Source organism: Cydia fagiglandana, chromosome 6 (assembly GCF_963556715.1).
Source record: "Cydia fagiglandana chromosome 6, ilCydFagi1.1, whole genome shotgun sequence".
Taxonomy (NCBI): domain Eukaryota; kingdom Metazoa; phylum Arthropoda; class Insecta; order Lepidoptera; family Tortricidae; genus Cydia; species Cydia fagiglandana.
In genome coordinates this window covers 12,830,497-12,858,425 of record NC_085937.1, presented here as the reverse complement: position 1 = coordinate 12,858,425, position 27,929 = coordinate 12,830,497, and the positions used below count along the sequence as shown (strand labels likewise).

The window sequence follows — 27,929 nt, the reverse complement described above, 5'->3', positions numbered from 1 at the left end:
GGTGCGCTTCAATCGATTACTTTGACATCAATTTTATTGACTTTCACACGGAGCCCAGCACCTGATATGATTATTCAAAGTACTGCTCATAAACATCTAACACTCTATGCTATTTATTGAGTTAATTATATTTGCTAAATAAATATAGGATCATAGGGGAATAAAAACGGAATTTAAGAAACAAAGACAACTTACCTTTAAGAATTAGAAGCGAACCTCCGAAGCGAGAATTTAAATCACTCGATCGAAACATTCTGAAGGATAAGAAAAGCCGCGGACACCGGCCTTGTTCTGTTTAGCCATGTCCAGTAAAGTGCAGTCGAAACTTTTAAACGTCAAAGTGTAAGAAAGTACGAACATTTTACAAACATTTTCTGGCAATTCTAGAAGGCTATAATTGCCAGACGAAGTTTGTAACAGAAAACAGAGAGTTGAAGAGATAAAGAAATACCTTCCTAGCTGCGTTGGCTTTGAGTTCTTGCGGCGAGGCGGCCATGTTTGAGAAGGGGACGTCCACGTTGAACTTGATGGAGTGCAACAACTGAACGACGACGTTGGAGACGTTCTTGAAGGAAAGCTTGCGTCGCGACGCCGAGCCCAGGCCCACGCCCGACGACAGACACATCTGGAAACCGGCAAAATGCTTCCTTACTCTAACACATTACACCATACATTATATTTACATTTTATATACAGCTTCGAGTGTTAAGGTAATGCAACACCAATAAGGAGAACGGCGATGCTGAGAACATTCTGGAACACGTTTACATATGGACTCGAAAAGACGACATGCAGACAATGCACCATTAACATTCAATCAAGGTAGTCTATATTACAAAATTGGGGGAACTTGGCTGTGACTTCATGTCTTCTTGAAAAGATAATTTTGGCTATACAGTTATATCAAAGGATGGTTGCATATTTCTTGGGATGGTCCCAAGTCTGTCGAGCTTAAGGCAGATCACGCTCGGCACAACGCAATTAAAGTGGATTTAGGTATGTAATGGCAGTCGCTAGCAACATACCTATACTTAAACACTCGGGTGCCAAACGATGGCATGAATTATATTTTTATAGAAGGAATGACCCCATCGAAATCTGCTATGTGGCTAAAAAATACACTACTATCAATGATTACAGCGTGCCGACTAGTGTTAACTGCCTATGATTTATTGGTGGCATGAAATACGTATTAGAGGTGTAGGGTGTACTGACTTTTCTTCTCCTCGGTGGTGGGATGATGAAGTAGGTTTGTATGGAGTGGTCGCGCAGGTAGGCGTTGCGCGAGGCACCGTGCCCTGGTTCAACCTCGTATGCGCCGCCTAAGCATTCCAATGTAGCCTGTGTTACGTGCACTCGTCTGTAATGAAAGAAGAAATATAAATAACTTGACGTCAATAATTAAATCTATACTGCAAAACGTAATTCAAGACCAAAAAAAGTAAGAAATGTTGCCACTTTTTTACTAGCGCGTCTTGTATTTATGTACAAATAAATAAATAAAAGTACTTTTTTAAATAGTAGAAGTAAAATTACTAATGAATAAATTATCTTAGCGTGATTATTTATCAAAAGGAATTTACAATTTTACAAACAAATTATTGCAATGGCAACATTGTCTCACTTTTTTTGGTCTTGAATTACGTTTTACAGTATAAACAAAATCTTTTAAGCAGAAGAAGATTTAGCTGTTCTTTAGGATTGGGCTGCCGAATAAATACTGCGAAGGCATTGTGAATCCTGCTCTAAAAACCTACGGTTGATGAACGATAACTGCCTGTAGCTCCTGTAGCAAGTCGACGCTGGCATAACAGAGTTTGAGACTGTAGTAGGAGAAAGCTTGTAAATTCCTTACTAAAAGACTAAAATAAGTACCTGTACTTATTTGTAATCTTGAGTATAATACTTATATTCTCAAATGTGAAAAGTCTGGATCAACTCTTAGCAATACCAAAGCAAAGCATATTATAATTCACATACATAATACTGTACTACCTATTAAAGTACCTACATCACAACTATAATCGACATTCGACATCAATCGTGTGGAAAGGAAGTAATAAGCTCATGTCAATCGTTGATCGATTCTTCAGATCAAAGGACCAACTCGCATGCGTTCATTAACACTGGCCAGTCTATAATTGACTGGCATTGAACAACTTCTAACTATAGCTAAATTAGGTGTTTGGCAATAACTAGTAGTTCGCCCCGAACTGTGAACTCGCGGTTCGCCAAAAAGATCAATTGAATGCAGTGCTACTTAGTCCGAGATGGGCATTTCGTAATTGATTCCTGATTCCACGATTACTGGAAATTACTTTGTAATCTGATTACTGATTCCCAGATTACTTTGTAATCTAACAATACCGAATTACTAAGTACAATTCCATTTGAGGAATCACGAATCAACTTTCGAATTCTACAATTACTAGTAATTGGAATCAATGTAGATTCCTCATTACAGGAATATATTACTTGACTCCTTTCAGATTACATTTCGTACTACTATCAAAAGTACAATTCGATAGTAGATATAGATGTTGTTGACTTACTAGGATGTATCTACCTATACCTTATTTGAAACAGGTGTGTAGATTTCGAAAATGATGATCATGACCAGTAAAACGACATCCATGACGACTTTTATGACATACTGCATGGCCGTCATTTTGGATTCCAAAATGATCATCATTTTCGAAATCAGGGCCCCCTAAAACCTAAAAAGTGACATCCATGATGACTTTTATGACATAGTGCATGGCCGCCATCTTGGATTCCAAAATAGTCATCATTTTCGAAATCTGCGCCCCCTAAAACCTATAAAACGACACCCATGATGACTTTTATGACATAGACGACATAGTGCATGGCCGCCATCTTCATCTATATTTTGTTGCACACTTACCTTGGCCGCAGACATTCGGAATTTTCATTCAGTTTTCGTACGGAATGACAGGTAGGAACGGGACGTCGCTCTACAAATGTCATTCCGTTCGGAAAATGGGGTTGGCCGGTCGAAGTATTTTGAAGATGGCGCCAGCATAGCTTGCCCTGTCAATCCCTAGAATTGTGTCAATTTTTTGTTTGTAATGAATATTTATGTCCTGGATGCCAGTCATTTAAGCCAAATCTCATAGACAAAGAGGCAAGCTATGATGGCGCCATCTATGCAAACCTTTGACAGTTGCCAACCCCATTCCGAACGCATGGCCACCATTTTGCAATCTAAAATGGTCATCATTTTCGAAATCTGCGCCCTCCAAAACCTATAAAACGACATCCATGGCGACTTTTATGACATAGTGCATGGCCGCCATTTTGGAATTCAAAAAGGTCATCATTTTCGAAATCGGGGCCCCCTAAAACCTATAAAACGACATCCATGACGACTTTTATGACATAGTGCATGGCCGCCATTTTAGAATTCAAAATGGTCATCATTATCGAAATCTGCGCCCCCCAAAACCTATAAAACGACATCTGTTGCGAACGCAACCTTTATTTGTATAATACAGTAACTAAACGCAGCCGTCGGGCTCGGCTAGTATTTGGAAGCTTTTTCTAAAGCACCAATAGGAGCGCTCCACATATTATGTATCGCGGCCAATTAGAGGCACCCAAATTTTAACCACTATTTTAGGACATTCAAATTATGCAAATCACTCTTGCATCAGCCTCCATACAATCACCACACCACTTTTACATATAACCGTTTAGTCGAGGAACCCTTGTAAAACCAGTACCTATTGAAATTATAATAGTTTACTTCAAATCGAAGCTTTTTATTTGAGTCGTCGAGATCCTGACCTGCACGGCGGCTACAACATCCATGATGACTTTTATGACATAGTGCATGACCGCCATCTTGGAATAAAAAATGGTCATCATTATCGAAATCCGCGCCCCCCAAAACCTATAAAACGACACCCATGACGACTTTTATGATATATGTAGTGCATGGCCGCCATTTTGCAATCTAAAATGGTCATCATTTTCGAAATCTGCGCCCTCCAAAACCTATAAAACGACATCCATGACGATTTTTATGACATAGTGCATGGCCGCCATTTTGGAATTGAAAAAGGTCATCATTTTCGAAATCGGGGCCCCCTAAAACCTATAAAACGACATCCATGACGACTTTTATGACATAGTGCATGGCCGCCATGTTGGATTCCAAAATGGTCATCATTTTCGAAATCTGTGCCCCCCTAAAACCTATAAAACGACATATATGACGACTTTTATAACATAGTGCATGGCCGCCATTTTGGAATCCGAAATGGTCATCATTTTCGAAATCTGTGCCCCCCTAAAACCTATAAAACGACACCCATGACGACTTTTATGACATAGTGCATGGCCGCCATTTTGGATTCCAAAATGGTCATCATTTTCGAAATCAGGGCCCCCTAAAACCTGTAAAACGACATCCATGACGACTTTTATGAGATAGTGCATGGCATCATCATAGAAATCTGCGCCCCCCAAAACCTAAAAAACGACATCCATGACGATTTTATGACATAGACGACATAGTGCATGGCCGCCATCTTCATCTATATTTTGTTGCACACTTACCTTGGCCGCAGACGTTCGGAATTTTCATTCAGTTTTCGTACGGAATGACAGGTAGGAACGGGACGTCGCTCTACAAATGTCATTCCGTTCAGAAAATGGGGTTGGCCGGTCGAAGTATTTTGAAGATGGCGCCAGCATAGCTTGCCCTGTCAATCCCTAGAATTGTGTCAATTTTTTGTTTGTAATGAATATTTATGTCCTGGATACCAGTCATTTAAGCCAAATCTCATAGACAAAGGGGCAAGCTATGATGGCGCCATCTATGCAAACCTTTGACAGTTGCCAACCCCATTCCGAACGTCTGTGGCCTTGTGGCGAGGCTAAAGTCGACAATGGATTGAAAACGTGTGCGAATATAGTTGTAAAATCAAATTTGTCAGTAAATAAGAACAAAAAAACTATACTCGTCCTTTTCTTTCGGGTGCTAGTACTGGTGTAAGACAAAGATTGTATGATTCTCTCTGTCTGTGTTTGAAACGAGACAGTCCTTTGACAAACTATAATTGTAAGCTCTGTGGAGCCTTTAACTGATTCACCATAGAGATTAAAATAAACTGTATCTGTGGTAAGCCGTAATGTTTCTTGTACCTATGGAGTGTAGAACCTGTACCTTCCATAGTTTATTGCCAAATTTCAAATACCTATACTATGTTTATTTTTATCTTGCTAATTATTTCAAAATGGTAAATTTAAAGACGATATTATAAAAGTGCAAGCCGAGCGCTTTAATTTGATACCAAACTCGACCATACTTTCTTACAAAAAAGATGACCAGAAATGCATGACCCCTCACAAATAGCTTTTTAGCATTTTAAGCTCTTCTAGTTTAATAACCTCTTGATAAAGCCTGCTCATAATTTAATGACTATAATTTACTGCCCTCAACTACACGTTTACCCAATTTCATTTAAATTAGGACAAATTTACTTAAGTTCTTGAGTATCAAACTATCTTCTGACAGGTCAGCTTAAAAACATCGAAATGCCGGGACGTGCCGCTAGCCGGCCGCGGTCCGAAGTCGAATGTAAGAACTTCGCTTCGCTTCGCTCGCTCGTTCGATTACAGTTTCAAACAGTCGCATTTTCACAGTCAAGGTTTTCTTTTTAACTGCTATCGATTACTTAGAAGTCTAGTCTTATTGTAACACAAAACACGCAGTTCTCGAGTCGTGAATGCGTACTTCATTACAAAGGAGTGTTCTTACAAAGTCACTGACAAAGGGGACTTTGACTCGATGTCCATTAAAAAGAAAGTTAAAGCAGACAGTTAACCTTTTCTGCAATTGCAGTGTCTCCTACACAAATAAAAGGATAATGATCATGCAAATAGTGCTTGAATTGGAGACATTGAGCTGATTATTGCTTTGAGAGCATTTCAATTCGGAATGTTGTGGGGCAGCTTTTCTTTATACGGTCCTTTGTTATTAAAATATATTCTGAATCACGATGGAGTTTATATTATATCGTTACAGTGAGTGACCCTTTCTTATTATTTGTATTGTGGCAAACATCGGGGTTATTACGGACATCAAAATTTACTCATACCGATAAAAGCTAAATACGACCAATAAAATAGAAACCTCTAATTCTCATTCAATTTCTCAAATATTCTAGAAAGGGTGAAATTCGTCTTTGTACAAAATGTTATGTGTTATTGAATTTGAAGTGTTTTTTTTATATTTTTCAGTAAAGTGTTTCTACGTATAGGTAAGACATTTTAGTGATACGTACTTATAACAAATGAACAATAACCTGAGCTTTTGTTCAAGAGTAAATATATTGTAGGCAGTGCCGGATTTAAACATTTGCCGCCCGTAGGCTATGCCGATTTTGCCGCCCCTATCTGCCTCGCTTATAGGTTTTTTAAAGTACTTTCCTATCAGAGGCGTTTTTTTATAGTACTGTAACACACCATAGCCATATTTAAATGCATATAAGGTGACGTCACAAATTTCACATTCTAGATACAGATTTATATGGGCAGTTTTTGTCACTCAATGACGATACAACCTCTTTATATTTGCCTGATCTGATCGGTGACCGGTGGGTACCGCTGGGTTTTGGCTATTGAGAATCAAGGTGAGACATTGGCAGTCAGGCTGGATATAGCTAAGGAGTTCGGTCGGGTCTGGCATTGAGTCTGCTCGAAAGACTATGCTATAAAAATGGATCGCTAGCTTTTTATCCGGTAGACGCATATGAACCGTATAGGAGACGGAAGCTGCTCCGATAGCGTGGACATTACCGCTGGCGTTCTACTAGATTCTGTGCTATCATTCAATGATATGGTAAGGCCCCAATTTCACATCGGTGACAGGTGCGACGAATTGTAAAATCACTGTTGCTGACGTCACAGGCATCCATGGGCTACGATTACCACTTACCATCGGGCGGGCCGTATTCCTGTTTGCCACCATCATTGTATTATTTAAAATACTTTATTATATCGGAATAAAACAGATATTTCTCCTGCGAAGTTTCTGACAATTGTCAAAGATTTAGAAGAATTGTAGGTAATTCTTGACAGGTAATGAGTTATATGTCGGAATTTCGTGACAATTGTAGTGTTTCTTGTGACAATTGTCATAAACTTAGCAAGAGAAATATCTGTTTTTTTCCGATATCATAAATTTTTTTTTAATAATACAATGATGGTGGCAAACAGGAATACGGCCCGCCCGATGGTAAGCGGTAACCGTAGCCCATGGATGCCTGTGACGTCAGCAACAGTGATTTTACAATTCGTCGCACCTGTCACGTTGGTGAAACAGGGGCCAGATGGGTCACAATAAAATGTAGTTAGTTAAACGAAAACGCGAGCGTAGCGAGCGCGAAATTTTTTCGAGAAAATAGTAGGTATCTAGGTAAATTTTTAGGGTTCCGTACTTCAAAAGGAAAAAATCGGAACCCATAATACCACGAAGATACAAGAATCGTCGACCATCCCTTTACAATGTAGATAGATGGGTCACAAATAATGTAGGTACTGAAATGAAAACCCGAGCGTAGCGAGCGCGAAATTTTTTCGAGAAAATGGTAGGTACATGTTTAGGGTTTCGTACTTCAAAAAGGTCTTGACATGACAGAGGGCAGCAAAATCGACAAATTATGCTTGTTATTTAAATTTTACAAATAAATTTTGGTCTACCCTATCTGAACAGCACATAAAATATTTTTTTTACCCAAATTTGCCGCCCCCTAAAATCTGCCGCCCTAGGCTTCAGCCTACTCAGCCTAGTGGTAAATCCGGCACTGATTGTAGGTATGATATGACTTCTAGTTTCAGACTCGTATTACTTTCGTTTGATATTCAAACGATCGGACTGGATGTAAACAAAGCGTGGGCGTTAGGTAGCATCGGTTCATGTAAGGCTTCACGAAGCGTAGGCGCCTACATAAAATAAATTTCAATCAATATAGCTTGTATATCAGGATTGAATACCTCCAGTGGCGGCGCGTCTAGATTGTTCGTAGGCCGTAGCTGAGTTGCCCTTTCTTTTTCTTCATAAGTTTAAAGAAAATAGCCCAAGAGCGTGAATATCAAGCTGAAGCCGAAGGGAAAGGGAAGGGAAGGAAATGAAGGGAATAGAAATCTATGGACGCTCCACCATACATACATATACATTCTTACATAGTTATGTACTTCTTCTTTTATGTGACATTTTCCGGAAGAAATTAAAACATGGCACACACATGTGAAATAAAAACCTTATGTTAATATCACTGCGCTCGGAACTACGAATAATTAAGATTACTCTTTTATTCCTAACAACATTAATTACAAAGAAATTTTGATAACTGCACTCTACTAATGTTAACCCTGCCCCGCTTGTCACATTGTAACATTTGTCACAAATCAAATGCTGACCACGCCTGCTTCGCTTCACGTCGCGCCGCCCAAACGTTTGTAAACTCTCGCGTTTTGTACACATATTTAATTACACAAACGATATAATTTCAATGTTTTACCTTTAATTCCGACGTTTCAGCTGAGTTGCCGAAGCTGTGGTCACGGAAAGACCACACACACACACACACACACACACACACACACACACACACACACACTTGTGGTCTTTCCGTGACCACACTGAAACGTCGGAATTAAAGGTAAAAACAATGAAATTATATCGCGGTAGACCCGTTTGTGTAATTAAATATCCGAGTCCCTATTCCTAGCTGGTCGACAACCTGCAAGTGTAAGTTCAGACCATATCACGTACCCAGGCTCCCCGCCCGCCTCCATGTTGTTGGCGAGCGTGACGTCGTTCGACCACACGTCGTACTGCCACTTGCGCAGGCCCAGCACGCCGCACAGCACGCGACCCGTGTGGATGCCCACGCGCATGTTCAGCTGTACGTCAGTCGCTTCCACTACAGATCTGAAACAATTAGTACATCCTTATTTAATGAATTGAAGAAATTTCCACGATCTGCTACGATCGTTGCACATTGAGAGATTTAAAAAAATTCAAAAGCGATTCCTGGTTTCTTATCCGTATGCACATCAGGGGAAACTTCGCGTCTAAACTCATACAACGCTCGCTTAAAACATTTAGATAAACACGAAGAAGATAGATGTTTCAATGTAGGTGGACTGCATTGATCTGCCTGATTACTCGCACACCTAATCTATTATTTAACACAATTTGAAACTGAACTACAAGATTAGAATGTAATGAAGGAATTGTAAGTAAAATAAACCGCGCAATCAACTGGCGATTTCCTGCGTATAAATCAGAGTATTTCAAACAGATGCCTGGTCTGCGATTCTTCAGACCGGTCAGGTTTCGAACGCGGACTAATCGCTTAAATTCTGTAAATACCAGCCAGACAAAGACGCTGATAACAGTACGATGATCGCATTAACGATACCAACTGTTAGGTATAACTACTTCATCCATTATGGTTTTATGTACCTAATATCGAAGAAAGTTCATAAACACCGAAGACATAAAGGAAGCACTATCAATTTCATTTCGAGACTGGCCATGACCGATCGAAGGTTGACGCACTAAACGCCTGACATAACTTCAAAAGCCAGAAACCTCATAAAATCACGTGCGTATTATGCTTTCAATGTATTTACGAGAAGATAGCAGAACGCTTGAAACCAATTACTCTCCCGTATAATACCCCGTTGGATATTCAAAGCTTTATACGAAAATAATATAAGCAAATAACGAATACAGTTATATTGATAAAATGCGAAGTCATCGCGCCTAATGGATGAAAGCTTCATAATCCAGACAGAAGGAAATAAATTATTTTATGCTTTGTTAAGCGTCTCTAATACCAAACCTTTTTGCCAAAACATCGATTAGAGCCTACTCAATTATTTCGTGTTTATTTTCACTTGATCCAATAACTTCCCTTTTTATGTCGCAAGGTTACTCTAACAACTTTCTGGTGTAATGGCAGGCCTATTAATAGGCCGATACTTATTAATTACAAGGTGATCTAACAAAGTTAATGTTTACTTATTTATGAATTATCTCGAGTTCATTTAACTGCGTATCTTTACAGCCGCAACTGGGTTTACTGGCGACAAATTAAACGAGGTTATGGCGTTTTTATGGCCGTTTTGATTCATGAAAAGTGTAACATCGGGGAGTCTGTTATTAATCGACACAATGCCTGACATACGATCGCTTATTACCTACTTTTATGGTGTTTAGAAACAGTATAAACCTAATAGTACTTATTTATTGCTTCTAATAAACAAATGTAAACCGCTTCAGAACTATAACGTTCTAACTCGAGACCGCCTTCTGGAAACAAGCAATAGGCACGAAGTTACCAAATGAACGCATGTAAATTAATTAGGTAGCTGAGCAATTAACGTAACATAAATTAATCAAGACGCAAACTCGTCGCGCATAATTTTTCATTAGCGACGACGGCAGATTCGCAGGACCGAATTAAGAGCCCCGAGAGAACTTGCTTTAATTCCCCTTTTTTAGGCTCTGTTTCTTGTGATACTTTTATTTAAAACCATAAACATTCCCCTTTTGCTTTAATTGCCAAAAATACTCCTTAACGAAACAAATCGTCTACGAAATGGATACCAAAAGCGGTATTTATTTTGAAAGCGTCGTTCCAGGAATCGGTAAACGATAAAATTGTGGAGTATAGGTTGATTGTGGAAATGAGCTAATTGGGCATTGTGTTGGAATATATTAAAAGTAGGTCAACAAGAATAATATTAGCCTACAAGACAGCCCCGTATTCCGCTCCAGTAGCTCCCTGTCAAGAGCACAGCCAAAGCCACGCTAACTGAAAGGAAACTCGAGCAAATATGGGTTATCCGGACCCCTGCAAACTTAATTGTACTCATATAATTATAGACAAACAAACTCACCTATATTGAATGTTATAATTTTAGAACTTGTATGTATTAGTTTGAGGTTACAAAATACGGACTGTGAAAGCAAACCAAGTTACTGTTGAAGCTCGGTTTTATGTATAAAATATTTATCGAGTGCCGGAATCCAATATCCTAGCGCCGAACTGTCTTCTAGCCAAACACAAACTGAGATTGCTTAATAAAATATCTCTGCCTACAAACTCCAGACTAAACTACATCTGTATGGGAAGATCGGTTTACTAAGTTCAACCTCAAAAGGTAAACTATTTTAAAAGTATGTAGCGACATCAATTACTTTAATATGTGTAATGAGACCAATAAAATAAACATCCCGTTAAGTGTAAAACATAATTATATGCTGAGTGAGTAATTGGCTCGCCAAATAGGGCTTAAGTGGGTAAACAACTACGATTTATACGTAATTTGTATCCAGTAGTTGCAAACGCACTGATGTGATGTGCCGAACTAAATTGAATTATAATCCTAACTTGACGTAGGCCGACGAGACCCGATCCGCACCGAGGCCGCCTAACACAATTATGATATGTTAATTTAGCTTTGTCATAATCATAACTGCGACGAAAAGCTTGCAAAGTTGAGCCTGGAAACAGATGTTTCGGCTTAACAGGGATTTAACGGAAGTCAATTACTGAACCCCTTTTCGTTTCAGCTTTGTTGAAGAAAATCTTTGAGACAGATAAGGTTGCGCTATTTCTGCGCCGGAAATGTGTGTTTTAATGTAATGAGTGGAAGCGGATGTACATCACAAACACTGAATATGGGGCATATTAGGTTGCCTTTTTGCGAGTCCTCCGGCCCTCCTCTCGTTCCGACACATGCCGTATACGGCGGCCACCCCCTGAATATGGAATTACTCGGATCACTTGCTCTTGGGACACTGTTTACACACTGATCTACGATTTGATGTTGATTTACGAAACAAACATTAAATAACCACTTTAGCCGGGTCGGTTGTGACCCTCCCTTAGAAACTTGTTAGTTAAAGATAAAGAAGGAACGAATATTTGTTCCAGTAATTTAATAATTTTCTTTTCGTATAATATTTGTCGCCTAGGACTCATAATTATAATTCTAATAACTTTGTTTCGTTTGAGGGTAAATCGATCTATTTTACCTTTTAAAACTAAAAGCCATGGACATCAGTACGTACATTAACTGGCGCATTTTTAGCCAAAATATTGCTCTTTTCAGTTCGTAAATATCCCGTTGTCAAAAGTAAATATTTGTAGTGTAAATGACTATGTTAGCTTAAAAAAGGCCATGAATTAAACACCTATATTAAATATAACGGGAATTGTAGCAACATTGTTGCATAGTAGGTAAATATAATCGTAAGCAAAACGTAAATTATCCTGGAAGCACGAATTCTCACGAACGGAAGCGGTGCTGCCGCCCTACCGCTGACGTAAACGAATTCCTGCCAACACTAAATTTCAACTACGGCATTTATTAAAGTGAATTTATTGTAGCAAACTATATACGAACGTAGTACAACTAATGCACGGTATCTATCAGAGAGTCCTAGTTTTTCCAACTCCGTCCAGTGGTTTTTCCGAGCGAACAATGAATCGTCTTTTTCCGTTCTGACAGGAGATTTATTGGGCGATAAAACAAGGACGTAATTTTAATTTAATAAAAATCACCGCTTAATGTAATCATAGCAAATTTGCAGCAGCAAAAGCGTTTTGCATGACTAAAATAATTGCTTCATTTGAATTTAGAAGAGTCTTACGAGCTTATGGAAACTTTCTGCTTTTCTTATGAACTTGCACATCTGAACTGTCCGAAGTTCCACCAATATTAACTTAAAATAATGTTTTTTGCCTGTACGCGTTAATAAAACTTTAAGAATAAAGTACTCTAAGGATTCCCTTCATATAATGCCCTTCTCAAAAATAAGAAGGTTAATTGGATATTTAATTAAACGGCTACTTATTAAGTATCGTTACGTGAATTGTAATCGGGATTAGGTATGTACTTCATAATCCTTGTGAGTGGGGCTTCCTGGGCCTACGCCGGTAATCCTCAGCCTCGACATTGTTTGCCGCCTGCTGCATGCACGTTATTGCACCCGTATGTTTGCTATTTCAGTTCGTATCGGCACTGTAGCCTATGGACGCCTGCAACTACAGGCGGTCTGGCAAGATGACAATCGTTCGCAGAGAAACGAAACGCTTCCCGTCTCTATAAGTACTGCACTAATGTGGAAGAGTGATAGAGAGACCATAGTGTTTCGTTTCGTATTCATTCACCTGACAGGGGTTTATTATTACACGAACTTAACTATAGCTCGTCTACTGACAGTGCACGTCGCGGTTTAATGAAGATGTTGCTCTGCTAGCTCAGTCCTCTGTGACTATTAGCTTAAAGCGGACATATGTTGACGCCACTAATCTATTTATATGCCTTTTGTGAACAACTCACAGAGTTAATTGAAGCTTGTTTGCCTGGTTAGCGATACACTGGGAACATCCCAGTATTAGACCGGGAGATAGTGACACATTTTACTGGGTCGTTTGTACCAGTATGGCGGTTCGTCAGGGGTCTAAGCACGTAATGAAGGAAAGAAAAATGATGGTCATAGCGCTGGTACCGGCGGCCCAATCGCGTGGGCGTTAGTCGAACGTGTCGGATAAAATACGAGTGTCGAACGATTTATTCCACAAAAATCCTCGTATTTTCCGATAGTCCATAAAAAAGAAGTAGGCGGTAGCGTAATGCCATACTTCTCCGGTGTGACTTACAGCCCGCCATACTGAGGCGAACACATTAATTAAAAAAAAAACAATTCAACCATTTGTGCCAAGCTAATTTTTGCACAGGTGATCATCGTCGAGCAGCCATTCATGGACATCACCATGCCATACTCTTCGGACGGTTCCAAATGGTCGCCATACCGCCGCAAGGGTGTTAATTTTTTTTTTTTGCTAAACGATTTGTACCAGTATTGCATTTAAATTTTTGGAAAGTATTTGCTAAAATGTGACCGTTATTATAATTGCCATACTTATAGTAGGGGGAAAAAGTGCTGCCATACTTGAAAAACTTATTTAATCGACACGTTTCAAAAAAACGACTATGTATACGTAAAATATTTTTTTACAGCATGGCATCATCATATTCTGTTTGTTTGGATACAATTATACCTAAAAAAAATATTTCAGATTATAACTACGGGGCGGACGACTGTGAGACTGAAGCCAAGACTTAAAACAAAGAACAATTTTTTGACGATTTGTACCAGTATGGAATTTGGATTTTTGGAAATTATATGATGCAATGTGACCATTATTATATTTGCCATACTTCTAATAGGGGGAAAAAGGGGCACCATCCTTGAAATAAAAAAAAAATTGTACACATTTGCCACCTCCTACAGGTATGGCATTATGAGATTTCCATTTATGATCACACAGAAAGTCTTGAAAAAAAATTACAAGATGGTACAAATCGTTTAGCAATAAAAAAAATTAACTCCTTTATGGCGGCCATTTGGAACCATCCAAAAAGTATGGCATGGTGATGTCCATGAATGGCTGCTCGACGATGATCACCTGTGTAAAAATTAGCTTGGCACAAATGGTTGAATTGTTTTTTTTTTAATTAATGTGTTCGCCTCAGTATGGCGGGCTGTAAGTCACACCGGAGAAGTATGGCATTACGCTACCGTCTACTTCTTTTTTATGGACTATCGAAAAATACGAGGATTTTTGTGGAACAAATCGTTCGACACTCGTATTTTATCCTACACGTTCGACTAACGCCCACGCGATTGGGCCGCCGGTACCAGCGCTATGACCATCATTTTTATTTCGTTCATTACGTACTTAGACCCCTGACGAACCGCCATACTGGTACAAATGATCCAGTAAAATGTGTCACTATCTCCCGGTCTATATTATCTCATTGGGTGATGCGCCGGATTTACTGACGGCATTATTTTAAGGAAACAATTCGGGTCAAGAGCAAAGTGTTTATTGTTTAAAAAACAACGATGACGACATTCTTAGATTAAACAAACACAAACAATTGTAAATATGTATGTTTATAATTAACAGACTGTATTCAAATTTGATTTACGATACGCTATTGTTAAATTTTTATATATTTATATATCAGAAATATACTTTGTAGAAAAAAATATATTCGCATTCTTAGGTGGACACATACCTACATATATAATTGTCACAAACATAATTTAGTCACGTTGCGCTAGTGTTTGATTTTATTTATAATCAGAGAACCGTGATAAGGAATATCTTTACAATATCTTATATTTTGATTCATATTTCAGACCAAAATGAATAACCAAATCCTGTAGGTACGAAGTGTAGGACTAGCGATAATTTGAGTTAAGAAAAAAAAATAGACTCAAAGGTTTAGGTCAGTACGTTATCGAATCAAGGGGCAAACTGAATCAAATGAGCCTGGAAATTCTTTATAATTTTAGACATTTGTCTAAACAACAAAATGTAGGTAAGCAGGTAAGTCAAATAAGCATGCTTACAGAGTTCACCCCATGCTCCACGTTACCTAATGAAAGTTTTGAAACCAAGGGTATGTATGTGATGACTACATTACATCTTACGTCATTTGTTTACAGAAATTCATTAAGAATCCCGGTAAGTACCTAAGTACTATAACTTTTGTGTTGTTGAACTACGAGCAATTTCTTCGTATCGTATCGCATCATTGACAAAGCTCAATTTCTAGACTATAGGTAAAACTGACACAAAATATTTTTTAAGAAAAAAAAACCGACTTCTATGGGGGCCGGTGAAAGATTATTGTAGATGGTACACTATGTAGAAAAGGAGGTAAAACCACCCACTTTTCTACTAGCATTTCGCTTCTGTAAGGGTCGTAGTTCTAGCCTAACCTAACCCACTTCTCTGATAGCAGTTCGGTTCTGTGAGGATCGCAGTTCAAACCTAACCTAACCCACTTAATGGCGCATGCGGTGCGGTGTACGGGGGTTTAAGCGGGAGGGGCTAGTAAGATTGGCATCATCATACTTATATACTTACACATTTTATGGTAGGTAATCATAGTGGTTTATTTAGTTAAGGTATCATAGTGGTTTTCCGGGTCAAGGTCCGGGTCTGAGTCCGGGTCCGAGTCCGGGTCCGAGCCCGGGTTCGAGTCCAGGTCCGGGTCCGGGTCCGAACCGGATCCGGGTATGAGTCCGGTTCTGGGTCCGAGTCCGGGACCCAGTCCAAGTCAAAATCGAAATTCGTAATCACCAAATGTGTACTATGCGTTGTTGAAGAGTTCTATTCTGGTCATCATCAGCAGTTCCATTTCATCAAATGCGACAGTTTTTAATGTAAATGCTTGATTTTATGATGAAAATACAAAAAAATCTATGCGTATGCCTTTAATATTTGAGGAGTTCCCTCGATTCCTTATGGATCCCATCATCAGAACTCGAGCTTGACAAAAATTTGGCTTAAAAACTTAACTTGCTTAACAAACATAACGAAGAGGAAAAATCGCCAAACGTGAACTATGCGTCGTTGAAGAGTTCTGTTCTGATCATCATCAGCAGTTCCACTTCATCAAATGCGACAGTTTTTAATGTAAATGCTTAATTTTCTGATGTAAATACAAAAATCTCTATACGCATGCCTTTAATATTTGAGGAGTTCCCTCGATTCCTTATGGATCCCATCATCAGAACTCGAGCTTGACAAAAATGTGCATTAAAAACTTAACTTGCTTAACAAACATAACGAAGAGGAAAAATCTCGAAACGTGAACTATGCGTCGTTGAAGAGTTCTGTTCTGATCATCATCAGCAGTTCCACTTCATCAAATGCGACAGTTTTTAATGAAAATGCTTAATTTTCTGATGTAAATACAAAAATCTCTATACGCATGCCTTTAAGATTTGAGGAGTTCTCTCGATTCCTCATGGATCCCATCATCAGAACTCGAGCTTTACAAAAATGTGCATTAAAACCTGAACTTGCTTAACAAACATAACGAAGAGGACAAATCGCCAACCGTGAACTATGCGTCGTTGAGGAGTTCCGTTCTGATCATCATCAGCAGTTCCACTTCATCAAATGTCACTCTTTTGGATGTATATGCTTGATTTGATGATAAAAACCCAAAAATCACTATATGTATGCCTTTAAGATTTGAGGAGTTCCCTCGATTCATCAGAACTGGGTTTTGACAGAAACGGGACCAATCTGTATGCATATACATTCAATCAAAAAAATAATTTTCAAAATCGGTCCAGTAATGACGGAGATATGGAGTAACAAACATAAAAAATAAAAAAAATAAAAAACATACAACCGAATTGATAACCTCCTCCTTTGGGATTTGGAAGTCGGTTAAAAACGTTACATCTTCAAACTGCACTAATAAAAAAAATAGAAGCAATTTCTTGAAACGTCTACTGACGAAATGACCATCACTTTAACCTTGTTAGAAGTCAGTGGCTATAAATTTAGATTTACAGCCGACCTGCAGAAACGACTCGCAATAAATAATGTCTTTATTATATGAATGCGTGGGCTGGAGTACGAATCTATGTTGACGGTGGAAGTATTTGGGTAAACAAGGATGTGGAATGTGAAAGAACTGTTCCCATTGGGTGCGCGTTCGCGGACGACTCGAATTCTTGGGTGAACTAGAGTCACAACTCGCATCAAATGAAATCTAGATTAGATTTCAGCCTACGCATTCATATAATAAAGACATTATTTATTGCGAATCGTTTCTGCACCCATACGATTGGTATTTTGCTAACCAACTAGCGAATCCTCATTCGTTCCCACTTTATTTACCTTCACACTTTGCAATGATGAAAGAAACGGTAGGTATAAATAAAGAGTTCTTGAAAGCACAAGATTGTCATGAATAGGTAATGCGGCTGCTATTGGCATAATTTGAGAGCACACTGAAGGTAGAGTCGGACCAAGAAAAGTCTGCAGCGGATTTGATAGCCCACGCAGTGCAAGTGTCATTTATATGTCATAATTTCATAGAAGTTTGAGGTTTAAAATAACACGTGCACTGCGTGGGCTATCAAATCCGCTGCAAACTTTTCTTGGACTGACTCTAACGTTCGGGTGGCAACTCCAGCTGCATTACTGTTGCGGCCTTACATCATAATCGCGGCAGCAACGCGGCGGCGAATGTCACTCATTTTATCAAGGAAAATGACAGATAGGCACAGCGGCGATGTCGCAACAGTAATGCAGCTGCATGTTGACATCCGAATGTCACCTTCAACCACCGTTTTACACGATAAGCTATCGTATTCGAGCGATTATCGTCAATGATAATTACATGTCTCAAAATCGCACGATGCAGCTTGAATGTGTTTTGTATTTTAGATCTACGATAATATTATATGACTTTTGGTCTGAATTCATGTAAAATGGCTTTTTAAACTGGTTTTCCTGAACATTCGTCGTGAATGAGCGATGAGAATAATACTCCAGCAGGCAGACAGACGTCTGAAATGCCATCCCGCGCCTGAGGTTTGCGGCGGCGGTCGCCCGGTGTTGATTGCCTACCGCACTTATTTATAAAAACTTTCTGTCTGCGTTAAACGTTATATTACCCAGTCGTTTATCATTCAGGTGCGACACTTTTTTATCTCTTAAAGGGAAAACTTCTAACCCGGCGCATGAATAAATGTAAAGCTAGACCGCAATAGGGTTAGTGAACTAACCACTCATAACTAGTCAAATCAGCTAATTTTATGAAACATTTATTACATTGTACTACAGTTACTTAGTTTGAGGAAAGAAGGCGGTGTCACCGCCTTGAATTTATTCAATAAATGTAAGTAAAAGACATTCGTTCAACTACAAGAAACAACCCTATTCAGAATTATGTCTATTCAATTTATTGCATTTTAACGACTGTTTAAATGATTTGAATGATATCAAAATATTTAGAACACGGAGTAGTTTTAACGACGCAGTGGGCTCGGTGGCCTATTAACCTTCAGCGGTTCAGACCACCCTGGTCTGGTATATTTAGCTCCTTTGATGAAGACGCACGAGCGAACGCCAAGCCCATTGCACCGCTTTCATCCGTGCCCTGCTAATTATTTATAAAAGACCCGGAAGATTTGACCTAGAGAGATCTAGTAACGATTGGACATGTCGATAATGATGTAATATGTTTTTAATGCTTTTGCGGTAGGTAAGATTCCCACTAATACGCAAGTAAATTAGTTTAAGTCTGTTTAAGTAGTATATAGGTATCTACACAAGAATAACATACATATTCCTTTTAGTTTGCGAAAAATTAGCCTATCCTTCCGGACTGACATCAAAAGTTGTCAGTGATTGGCGGATACGGGGGATTTTATTGTATACATAAGGCGAATTCCATACAATTAAGCTAGCCTTTGTGAGCGCCCAGTAGTATCTATAAGGCTATAGTTTATGTCACCCGCTCCTGCACTTGACGTGCGTCTGACAGTTTCATAAATATTCGTTTACGTCGATACCGCCTGTTTAATTTTATATAGGTACCATACAGTCAGCAGCAGAAGTTGTTAAGCGGGCCAGGTGAGCCAAATGATCTTGACGCGACTTTATTGATGAGAATAAGAGCGTGTCAAGGTAATTTTGAACCTCACCCGCTTAGCAACTTATGCTGCTGTCTGTACCTAATACAAAAGCTTTACAAGTAATGGGGCCCATATAAGAGAAATACAATTTTAATTTGTATGTTTATTTTCAATCAGACATACTCGTAAAGTTGGTACCTTGAGAACTCGTAAGCTTATTTTAAATACTCAATTACTTACTTGAGGAGTTTGGCTAAAAAATTCAACAAAAAAAATTAGAAACATGTCAAAAACATAAAAAATATCACATGATCTTGACATAAGCCCCATCTCGACGGTGCAGCGCGAATGGCCACGACACGATACGTAATTAGTATCAGTCGCCCAGAAGGTTGTTCTAAAACCATACTAGTGCAAAATAGGGTTCTTACGCGATACGCGATAGCGTCGATCATGTCGAGCCCCATCTCGACGGTGCAGCGCGCGTGGTCGGAGCGCGGCTCGGGCAGCCCGGACACGCAGTAGTAGCAGTCACCCAGGATCTTGATGCGGAGGCAGTGGTTGTCTTAAAACCATACTAGTGCGAAATAGTGTTCTTACGCGATAGCGTCGATCATGTCGAGCCCCATCTCGACGGTGCAGCGCGCGTGGTCGGAGCGCGGCTCGGGCAGCCCGGACACGCAGTAGTAGCAGTCAACCAGGATCTTGATGCGGATGCAGTGGTTGTCCTAAAACCATACTAGTGCGAAATAGTGTTCTTACGCGATAGCGTCGATCGTGTCGAGCCCCATCTCGACGGTGCAGCGCGCGTGGTCGGAGCGCGGCTCGGACAGCCCGGACACGCAGTAGTAGCAGTCACTCCGGATTTTGATGCAGAGATAGTGGTTGCTATAAAACCATACTAGTGCGAAATAGTGTTCTTACGCGATAGCGTCGATCATGTCGAGCCCCATCTCGACGGTGCAGCGCGCGTGGTCGGAGCGCGGCTCGGGCAGCCCGGACACGCAGTAGTAACAGTCACCCAGGATCTTGATGCGGAGGCAGTGGTTGTCTTAAAACCATACTAGTGCGAAATAGTGTTCTTACGCGATAGCGTCGATCATGTCGAGCCCCATCTCGACGGTGCAGCGCGCGTGGTCGGAGCGCGGCTCGGGCAGCCCGGACACGCAGTAGTAGCAGTCACCCAGGATCTTGATGCGGAGGCAGTGGTTGTCCTAAAACAAAAAATAACAATACAACGTGCAACTTGGGTGTAACTAGGTACCTAGGCACAAAATCTTACGATATAAGATAACTAATAGGTATGGCCGCCAGCATGTTTCAGGGTGATTACTGACTTCTTTAGTAGAAGGCCGAAACATAAAACGTCATACATAAATGTCTGGCTGTCGACACAATATGTGTCGCGCCGCGTTAACGATCTGAAAATGGCCCACTTTGCAATTGTTGCAAAGGTATAATTAAGATAGTTAAAACTGACACGTTAGTACAATTACAACAAACTGTAGGCGAAGAGTGCACTCCTGATGAAAGTTGTCGTCATATGACAAATAAAAGATTTAAAAAAAGAATCAGACAGTAAGTAGATGACAAAGCTACTAGTTTATGTGAACCTGGAATTTAGTTTGGATTTATTAATTGTATACGCTACTTAGTTAAGCCATTTTTTCCGAACACCTAAACCTAAGTGTTGCAATGAATGCTTAAAGTTACACTTCTAAATTACGAAAGTAGTATTCGCAGCAGTAATATTTTTAACACTACCTAACGAGATATTCAACAGCGGATGTACCTACTGTTAAATAAAACAATACAAATAACGTAGAACATTACGTTGATTTGAAACAATGCCATTCAATAGGTCATCAGGTCAGGACCGTAAACGAATACGCAGAATTTGGTTGCTCAAATTGTTAACTGTAATCAATGCGAGTAATATTGTAAATCATAAGTTCTCGATAGCTGCAACAATGGACCTTACGATTTATGCGTTAAATGCGTTTAGATGCCAATAATTGTTATTCTGTATCAAGTGTATTTGTTTTGGCATGTCTTTTAATTTTAACGATAAATAGCCAATCGTACAGGCTCGAATACGTGATGACACCGCTGAACTAGCACTACTTTTCTTATGCATCACGTCCCCGAAGCAAATTGTTATCCTGGCAGAATGTCCCTTATGAATCTTCTCGCAGACACAAACGTCTGTTAAGTATGTATCACTTGCCATGGCAGACAGCCTGTACGTTAACACAGTTCTAATTTCGCTGTAGAGACTAGCTCCGTGATAAATAGTCCCCGGAGGCAGCATTACCACTCTCTCGGGAAACTCAACCGTATCCTGTCTATCCTCTGACCACTAGAGCGGAAAACTTCGCCAAGTAACGAGGTTAGCAGAATCATGCTTAGTTGTTATTTACTCTTACATGTATCGTCCTGGAATAATGCTGCTTTTGTGATTTATATTAGTCGCCTTACCTTCAAAATCAAAGTTTCTGGGTCTACTGACTAAAAGTTGAAGTTGTAGTTATTAACTAAGTTTGTTCTAATTCCATGAATAAGATTGTCAGACCGCATAATATGTCCTAATATTGATGAGACTAATTGCTTAATGAATGATCCTGCAAGGCAATACATTATTACATTAATACATACCACTCTCGGGCAACTAACCTATGTTAAATAGGTATAACGTGTAAATTGGAAAATTAAGTACATAAAGTAAGGAAATGTTGTTGCTCGTGCCTAATAGTACATACATTATTTGTTTGGCTATTTGGTTGCAGATTTTAGGATATAACATGGTGAGGCTGGTGTCATACAACTGGGAGACTTACACAGTACACACGGGTCAATTTTACCTACTAACTAAGTATTTTATCAAAAAATTATCACACGACATGCACATATCACACTTACACTGTACGATTGTTTTCGACGTACGTAAATACTTCTACATAAATATAATATTTGTTGTGACCTGGGTTCCGGCAGAAAATCAGTGCTTTGCTCGAAAGAGCGAAGCGTATCACTGAGCCGTGACCCTTTTGTCCTGCTGCAACGCACACAGTTTGTACCTACCTACTTTTATAAAATTTTACTTTTGTACCTACTCATTTCTATGCTATTTTCTTTGTAACTCAATTTTCTTTGTTAGTGTAATAATTATTGTTTTTTCTTTCTGTTATGATGTGTTTAAATTTATATTGTGTGTCATTGCAGCTGTCAAATAAATGATTTATCTATCTATCTATCTATCTATTATGACTTACATTTTTCAACTCGCAGAGTATGACTAAATAGGTACACGTTGAAGAATCAAAATCAGTATGCATAGCAGTCTGCTAAATGTCAGCGTCTTCAGCGTCTTTTATTAAATGTCTCTGAAAGCCTAAAATGACAAATACATCTATCTTTCGGCCCTCGACTTCATTCGCGTCTGGCGTGCTTACGATTGCGTATTTAAAATGTAAATTTTTCCTCCCTTGAAAACCCATCCGTGTTCGTGAACGGCCTTTAATTGTAAATATCGTAAAAAAGTCCATATAATACCTGTAAGCCACATGTATAATTTACCTACATGATTAAAACTAGATTTATTTTCATAGTAGGTACTCGTAAACGTAAAATTGTGGACACATGCATTCTGTTTAAAGCAGAAATATTTATGGGGCAACATGCCATCAGCCAATCAAAACGTGAATTCTTTACGAAGGCGCCTACAATGTATTCGCCGCACAAAATTCATGAGCCGCGCGGCGGTGTCGACGAGTACCTCGAATGCTCTCTTGTTGTAATGATTGGATTTTCATATTTCCGGCAGCTGGTATTTGTAAAGTAATTCAATTCTGTACACGGGTATTGGAAAGTGTGAACCTTGATATTCTTTCTCGAACCTGGCTCAATTTTTTTGATGGATGTTGCGTTCGATTTAATACTCGATTTCCTAATGGATTCGCGGTGTTAACGGCAGCGTTGTACGATGTTCAGATGAAATTGTGGTTGAAGGTTTAGACTAAAAGATATATGCCTTTTTACTCGCAAAAATAAATTTTCTCAAACATGCAATGAAATATTGATGTTATGTTCCTTATAATAGGCTGCGAAGTATGACGTTTCAGGTGCGGCTAGGACAAAAGGTCGATAATGGAATTTCATACACATCTTGCAGGCCTAGGCCGGCAAAGTCCTCTTTTTTAATTTTCATTTCACAGATATTTGTGACACAGCATCGTGGCATTCATCCATTAAAAAAAACTAGAGGCAGTATTTGCTTTATGGTTCGTAATGACACTCTGCCACTACGCCTATAAAAAAAAACCAAAAAACAATGTTTGCTATAATTTGCAGTTTTATTTGTATAAAATCAACATGAACTTAATAAATAATACATTATATAATTTTAAATTATAAACTACACAAATAAAAACATTTAAAATATTTCATCTAAACGTTAGCGGTAAAAAGGTCTACTCAAACACGCGTAGTTATATTTTTTAAATTGTTATGGAGGTAAAGTTGAAAAATATTCATTCTGTTTTATTGGATTTATGGTGCGTTGTTGATTTTTTGACTTTAATACGAGTTCCGACGAAATAATGAAATTAATATTAATTGTAAGTGTTGGAAATGGCAGCGTAACCAGAATTGATTTTAAATAACTTGCTGCCTCTGCCGCCAAGTCAAAGACGAAGTATGTATATGGTTGCTTATGGCAATTTTATTATTTGAGAAACTAAGAAAAATGGCTTACAGTTTATTAGAAACAGTTTTGTGGCATATTTTAAATGAATGTAACTACAAATTCGTCAACACCGTGGAAATTATACTTATTTACTCCATGCATAAAGCAACGATGTATGTGAAACATGATATCAACATGAAAGACTATGTAAACTTATGTGACGAAAACGACAGTCAGACGGATACAAGGCGAAAAAATTAAAGATACATGAAAATATACGGGTAGTAAAAATACACGACTCGTGTAAAACATACGCGTGATAATGATATAGGTACGTGTTGGTTATATTTTGGGTGTAGTTTACTTTTAGTTTTTTCTATAAATAAAACTTGGGTTTCGCGGATTTTTTATTTTATTTATTTCATTGCATGTTTGAGAAAAGCACTATACATACCTCGGCGGGAAATGGGGTTGCCCGCGCTCAGACCTATCCGGCCTCGCTTCGCTCGGCCGTCTATATGTCTTCGGCCGGCAACCCCTTTCGTCCCGGCCTCTGTAGTAATGTACTATAACAATGTCATGCCAATGTCGCGTTAATAACACCAGTAGGAATATGATGGACATTGTGGTCTACTTGACTGCGTCACTGTCTTAGTGTCAATATCTTTCAATCACGCGGTGTTAATAGTACATTACTACAGAGGCCGAGACGAAAGGGGTTGCCGGCCGAAGACATATAGACGGCCGAGCGAAGCGAGGCCGGATAGGTCTGAGCGCGGGCAACCCCATTTCCCGCCGAGGTATGTATAGTGCTTTTCTCAAACATGCAATGAAATAAATAAAATAAAAAATCCACGAAACCCAAGTTTTCTTTATAGAAAAAACTAAAAGTAAACTACACCCAAAATATAACCAACACGTACCTATATCATTATCACGCGTATGTTTTACACGAGTCGTGTATTTTTACTACCCGTATATTTTCATGTATCTTTAATTTTTTCGCCTTGTATCCGTCTGACTGTCGTTTTCGTCACATAAGTTTACATAGTCTTTCGTGTTGATATCATGTTTCACATACATCGTTGCTTTATGCATGGAGTAAATAAGTATAATTTCCACAGTGTTGACGAATTTGTAGGTACATTCATTTAAAATATGCCACAAAACTGTTTCTAATAAACTGTAAGCCATTTTTCTTAGTTTCTTAAATAATAAAATTGCCAGAAGCAACCATATACATACTTCGTCTTTGACTTGGCGGCAGAGGCAGCAAGTTATTTAAATCAATTCTGCTTACGCTGCCAATTCCAACGCCTACGATTACAATTAATATTAATTTCATTATTTCGTCGGAACTCATATTAAAGTCAAAAAATCAACAACGCACCATAAATCCAATAAAACAGAATGAATATTTTTCAACTTTACCTCCATAACAATTTAAAAAATATAACTACGCGTGTTTGAGTAGACCTTTTTACCGCTAACGTTTAGATGAAATATTTTAAATGTTTTTATTTATGTAGTTAAATTTATAATTTAAAATTATAGAGTGTATTATTTATTAAGTTCATGTTGATTTTGTACAAATAAAACTGCAAATTATAGCAAACATTGTTTTTTGTTTTTTTTTTATAGGCGTAGTGGCAGAGTGTCATTACGAGCCATAAAGCAAATACTGCCTCAAATTTTTTTTTATGGATGAATTTCACGATGCTGTGTCACAAATATCTGTGAAATGAAAATTAAAAAAAATGACTTTGCCGGCCTAGGCCTGCAAGATGTGTATGAAATTCCATTAACGACCTTTTGTCCTAGCCGCACCTGAAACGTCATACTTCGCAGCCTATTATAAGGAACATAACATCAATATTTCATTGCATGTTTGAGAAAAATATCATACGCATCTTTATTAGGGTCCGTTTAAGCTGACTCTGCAACGACTTTCACAGAATAAAGTCATCATACTCGTATTTTATAAAAATAAATGAACGTTTATGATGACATTTCCCCACTTGCAAGCAAGTACCATGCAAAGTTAGCTTGGTCTCAATCTAAGCGTTTTCTATAGGTTATTCTTATAATAATATCTCATGCATTTTTTAAAGTGCTTTATAAGACTAAAGATTTTGAAAGCGTTAATATTCTCGGTATAAAATATATGAGCTTCGTGAACACAAACTGTTTTAATAAAACCACGGTATCTACCTTTCATAAAAAGCTTATTGTTTTGCTGTTAAATTAAACGACATCTATGTACCGAAGTTTTAATGCTAAGTAATTATTAAAAGCATCCTGCCGGAATATATATACGATGCGATGGATGAATGGAGAGTTGTTTTGTTTATTCTTCACGTTTCCATCTCGCCAGTGGGTTAAGATACATCAATTTATAGAAAGAGAAACGATATGGATTAGATGTGTCAGTGTCAAAAGAGTTTTTTTTTTAATACTTCACATTTGACACTGACATATCTAATCCATAACGTCGGCTTAAGTCGCAAACCTCGGAACTCCTCCGGGGGAGTTACGAGGATTACGACTTTAAGTATTGTTGTCCAAGGAAGCAATTACTAATTTCCTTGAAATTAATACAGTCATTATATGTTTTGAGACAAACAAATTAATATAGTTTTCAAACCTGTGTGACGTGATACGTCTAGGTGTACTGTTTAAAATGCACCACTCTCCCCCCCCCCCTCCACCTGACGCTCGACCCCCCCCCCCCCCCCCCACCTTGAAATGTGTCCCCGTTGGTAGTTTTTTGGCATTCTCACGAAAACTATAATAGATATCAAAAAAGTGTCAAGGACAGAATTAATCCTCATTAAATTTAGAACAAAAATGGTCTTATGTGTTTTATTATAAGTTGGACGGTATTCAAGCTATAAGTACTTGTATAACCTTAAAATAACAAAATAACCATACTAGTATGACGAAATGCAGAATATCTTCAAAACGGCTAGACCGATTTTAATAAAATATACCTAAAAATCACCGCAGTGAAGCCAGCTATCAAACAAAAGAAACTACATCAAAATCGGTTCATCCGTTTCGGCGTTACGAAGTCACAGGTAAACACAGAAATACAAATTTTTTTCAACTGCACCCAATAATTTTGTAAACCGATTAATTTTGATCAATTATTTTAATGGGATCATGTCCCTTGAAGTTTTAGCTTTACGAAAAGTTAAAAAACATGGAAAACGGCCCAGTATTTTTCAAATTATCGGCATTTTCCCGATTTGTGAGTGGTTTCGTGTTATCACGCGCACGAGTTGCCCTTGACCCCTATAAAACGGGGGGTAGGGGAGGGGTTGTTATCAGTCACTTATCAGAAGTTGACCGGTACACATATCCGCATATTTTCCCGTAAAGAAGACCTGTGAAAAATGGAAACCACTGAAGCTGAAGTCCGCCAAGTCGTCCAGCTCAGCTCCTGCAAGAGGGGCGTAGCCAACGTTCAGTAGCCGCCACGCTGAATTTAAGTCAATCTACAGTTTGCAGAGTTTACCAGAGGTTCCAACGGACTGGATCCTTTACTTCAAGACCAAGAAGCGGCCGCAAAAAGTGTACATCAGAGAGGGACGACCGCTTCATTGTCACAACATCTCTCCGAGATCGACACCTGACAAGCGTTGCCATCCAACAGCGTCTGCGTGAGATACGAGTAGTGGCTGCCAGTGAGTGGACAGTAAGAAGAAGACTTAAGAAAGCGAACTTGACGCC

At 38.8% G+C, this 27,929-nt stretch overlaps 1 protein-coding gene across 1 annotated transcript in view; it reads right to left on the bottom strand.

Moving 5' to 3' along the window:
- Positions 1-27,929, bottom strand: part of LOC134665260 (Ca(2+)/calmodulin-responsive adenylate cyclase-like) — a 79,791-nt gene that overhangs the window by 17,508 nt on the left and 34,354 nt on the right. The window contains exons 6-9 of the mRNA XM_063522157.1: positions 20,600-20,727; positions 8,804-8,962; positions 1,216-1,360; positions 452-625 (exon numbers count right to left, since the gene is read on the bottom strand). Coding sequence (XP_063378227.1) covers positions 452-625; positions 1,216-1,360; positions 8,804-8,962; positions 20,600-20,727 — 606 coding nt within the window. The remainder of the gene's footprint in view (positions 1-451; positions 626-1,215; positions 1,361-8,803; positions 8,963-20,599; positions 20,728-27,929) is intronic.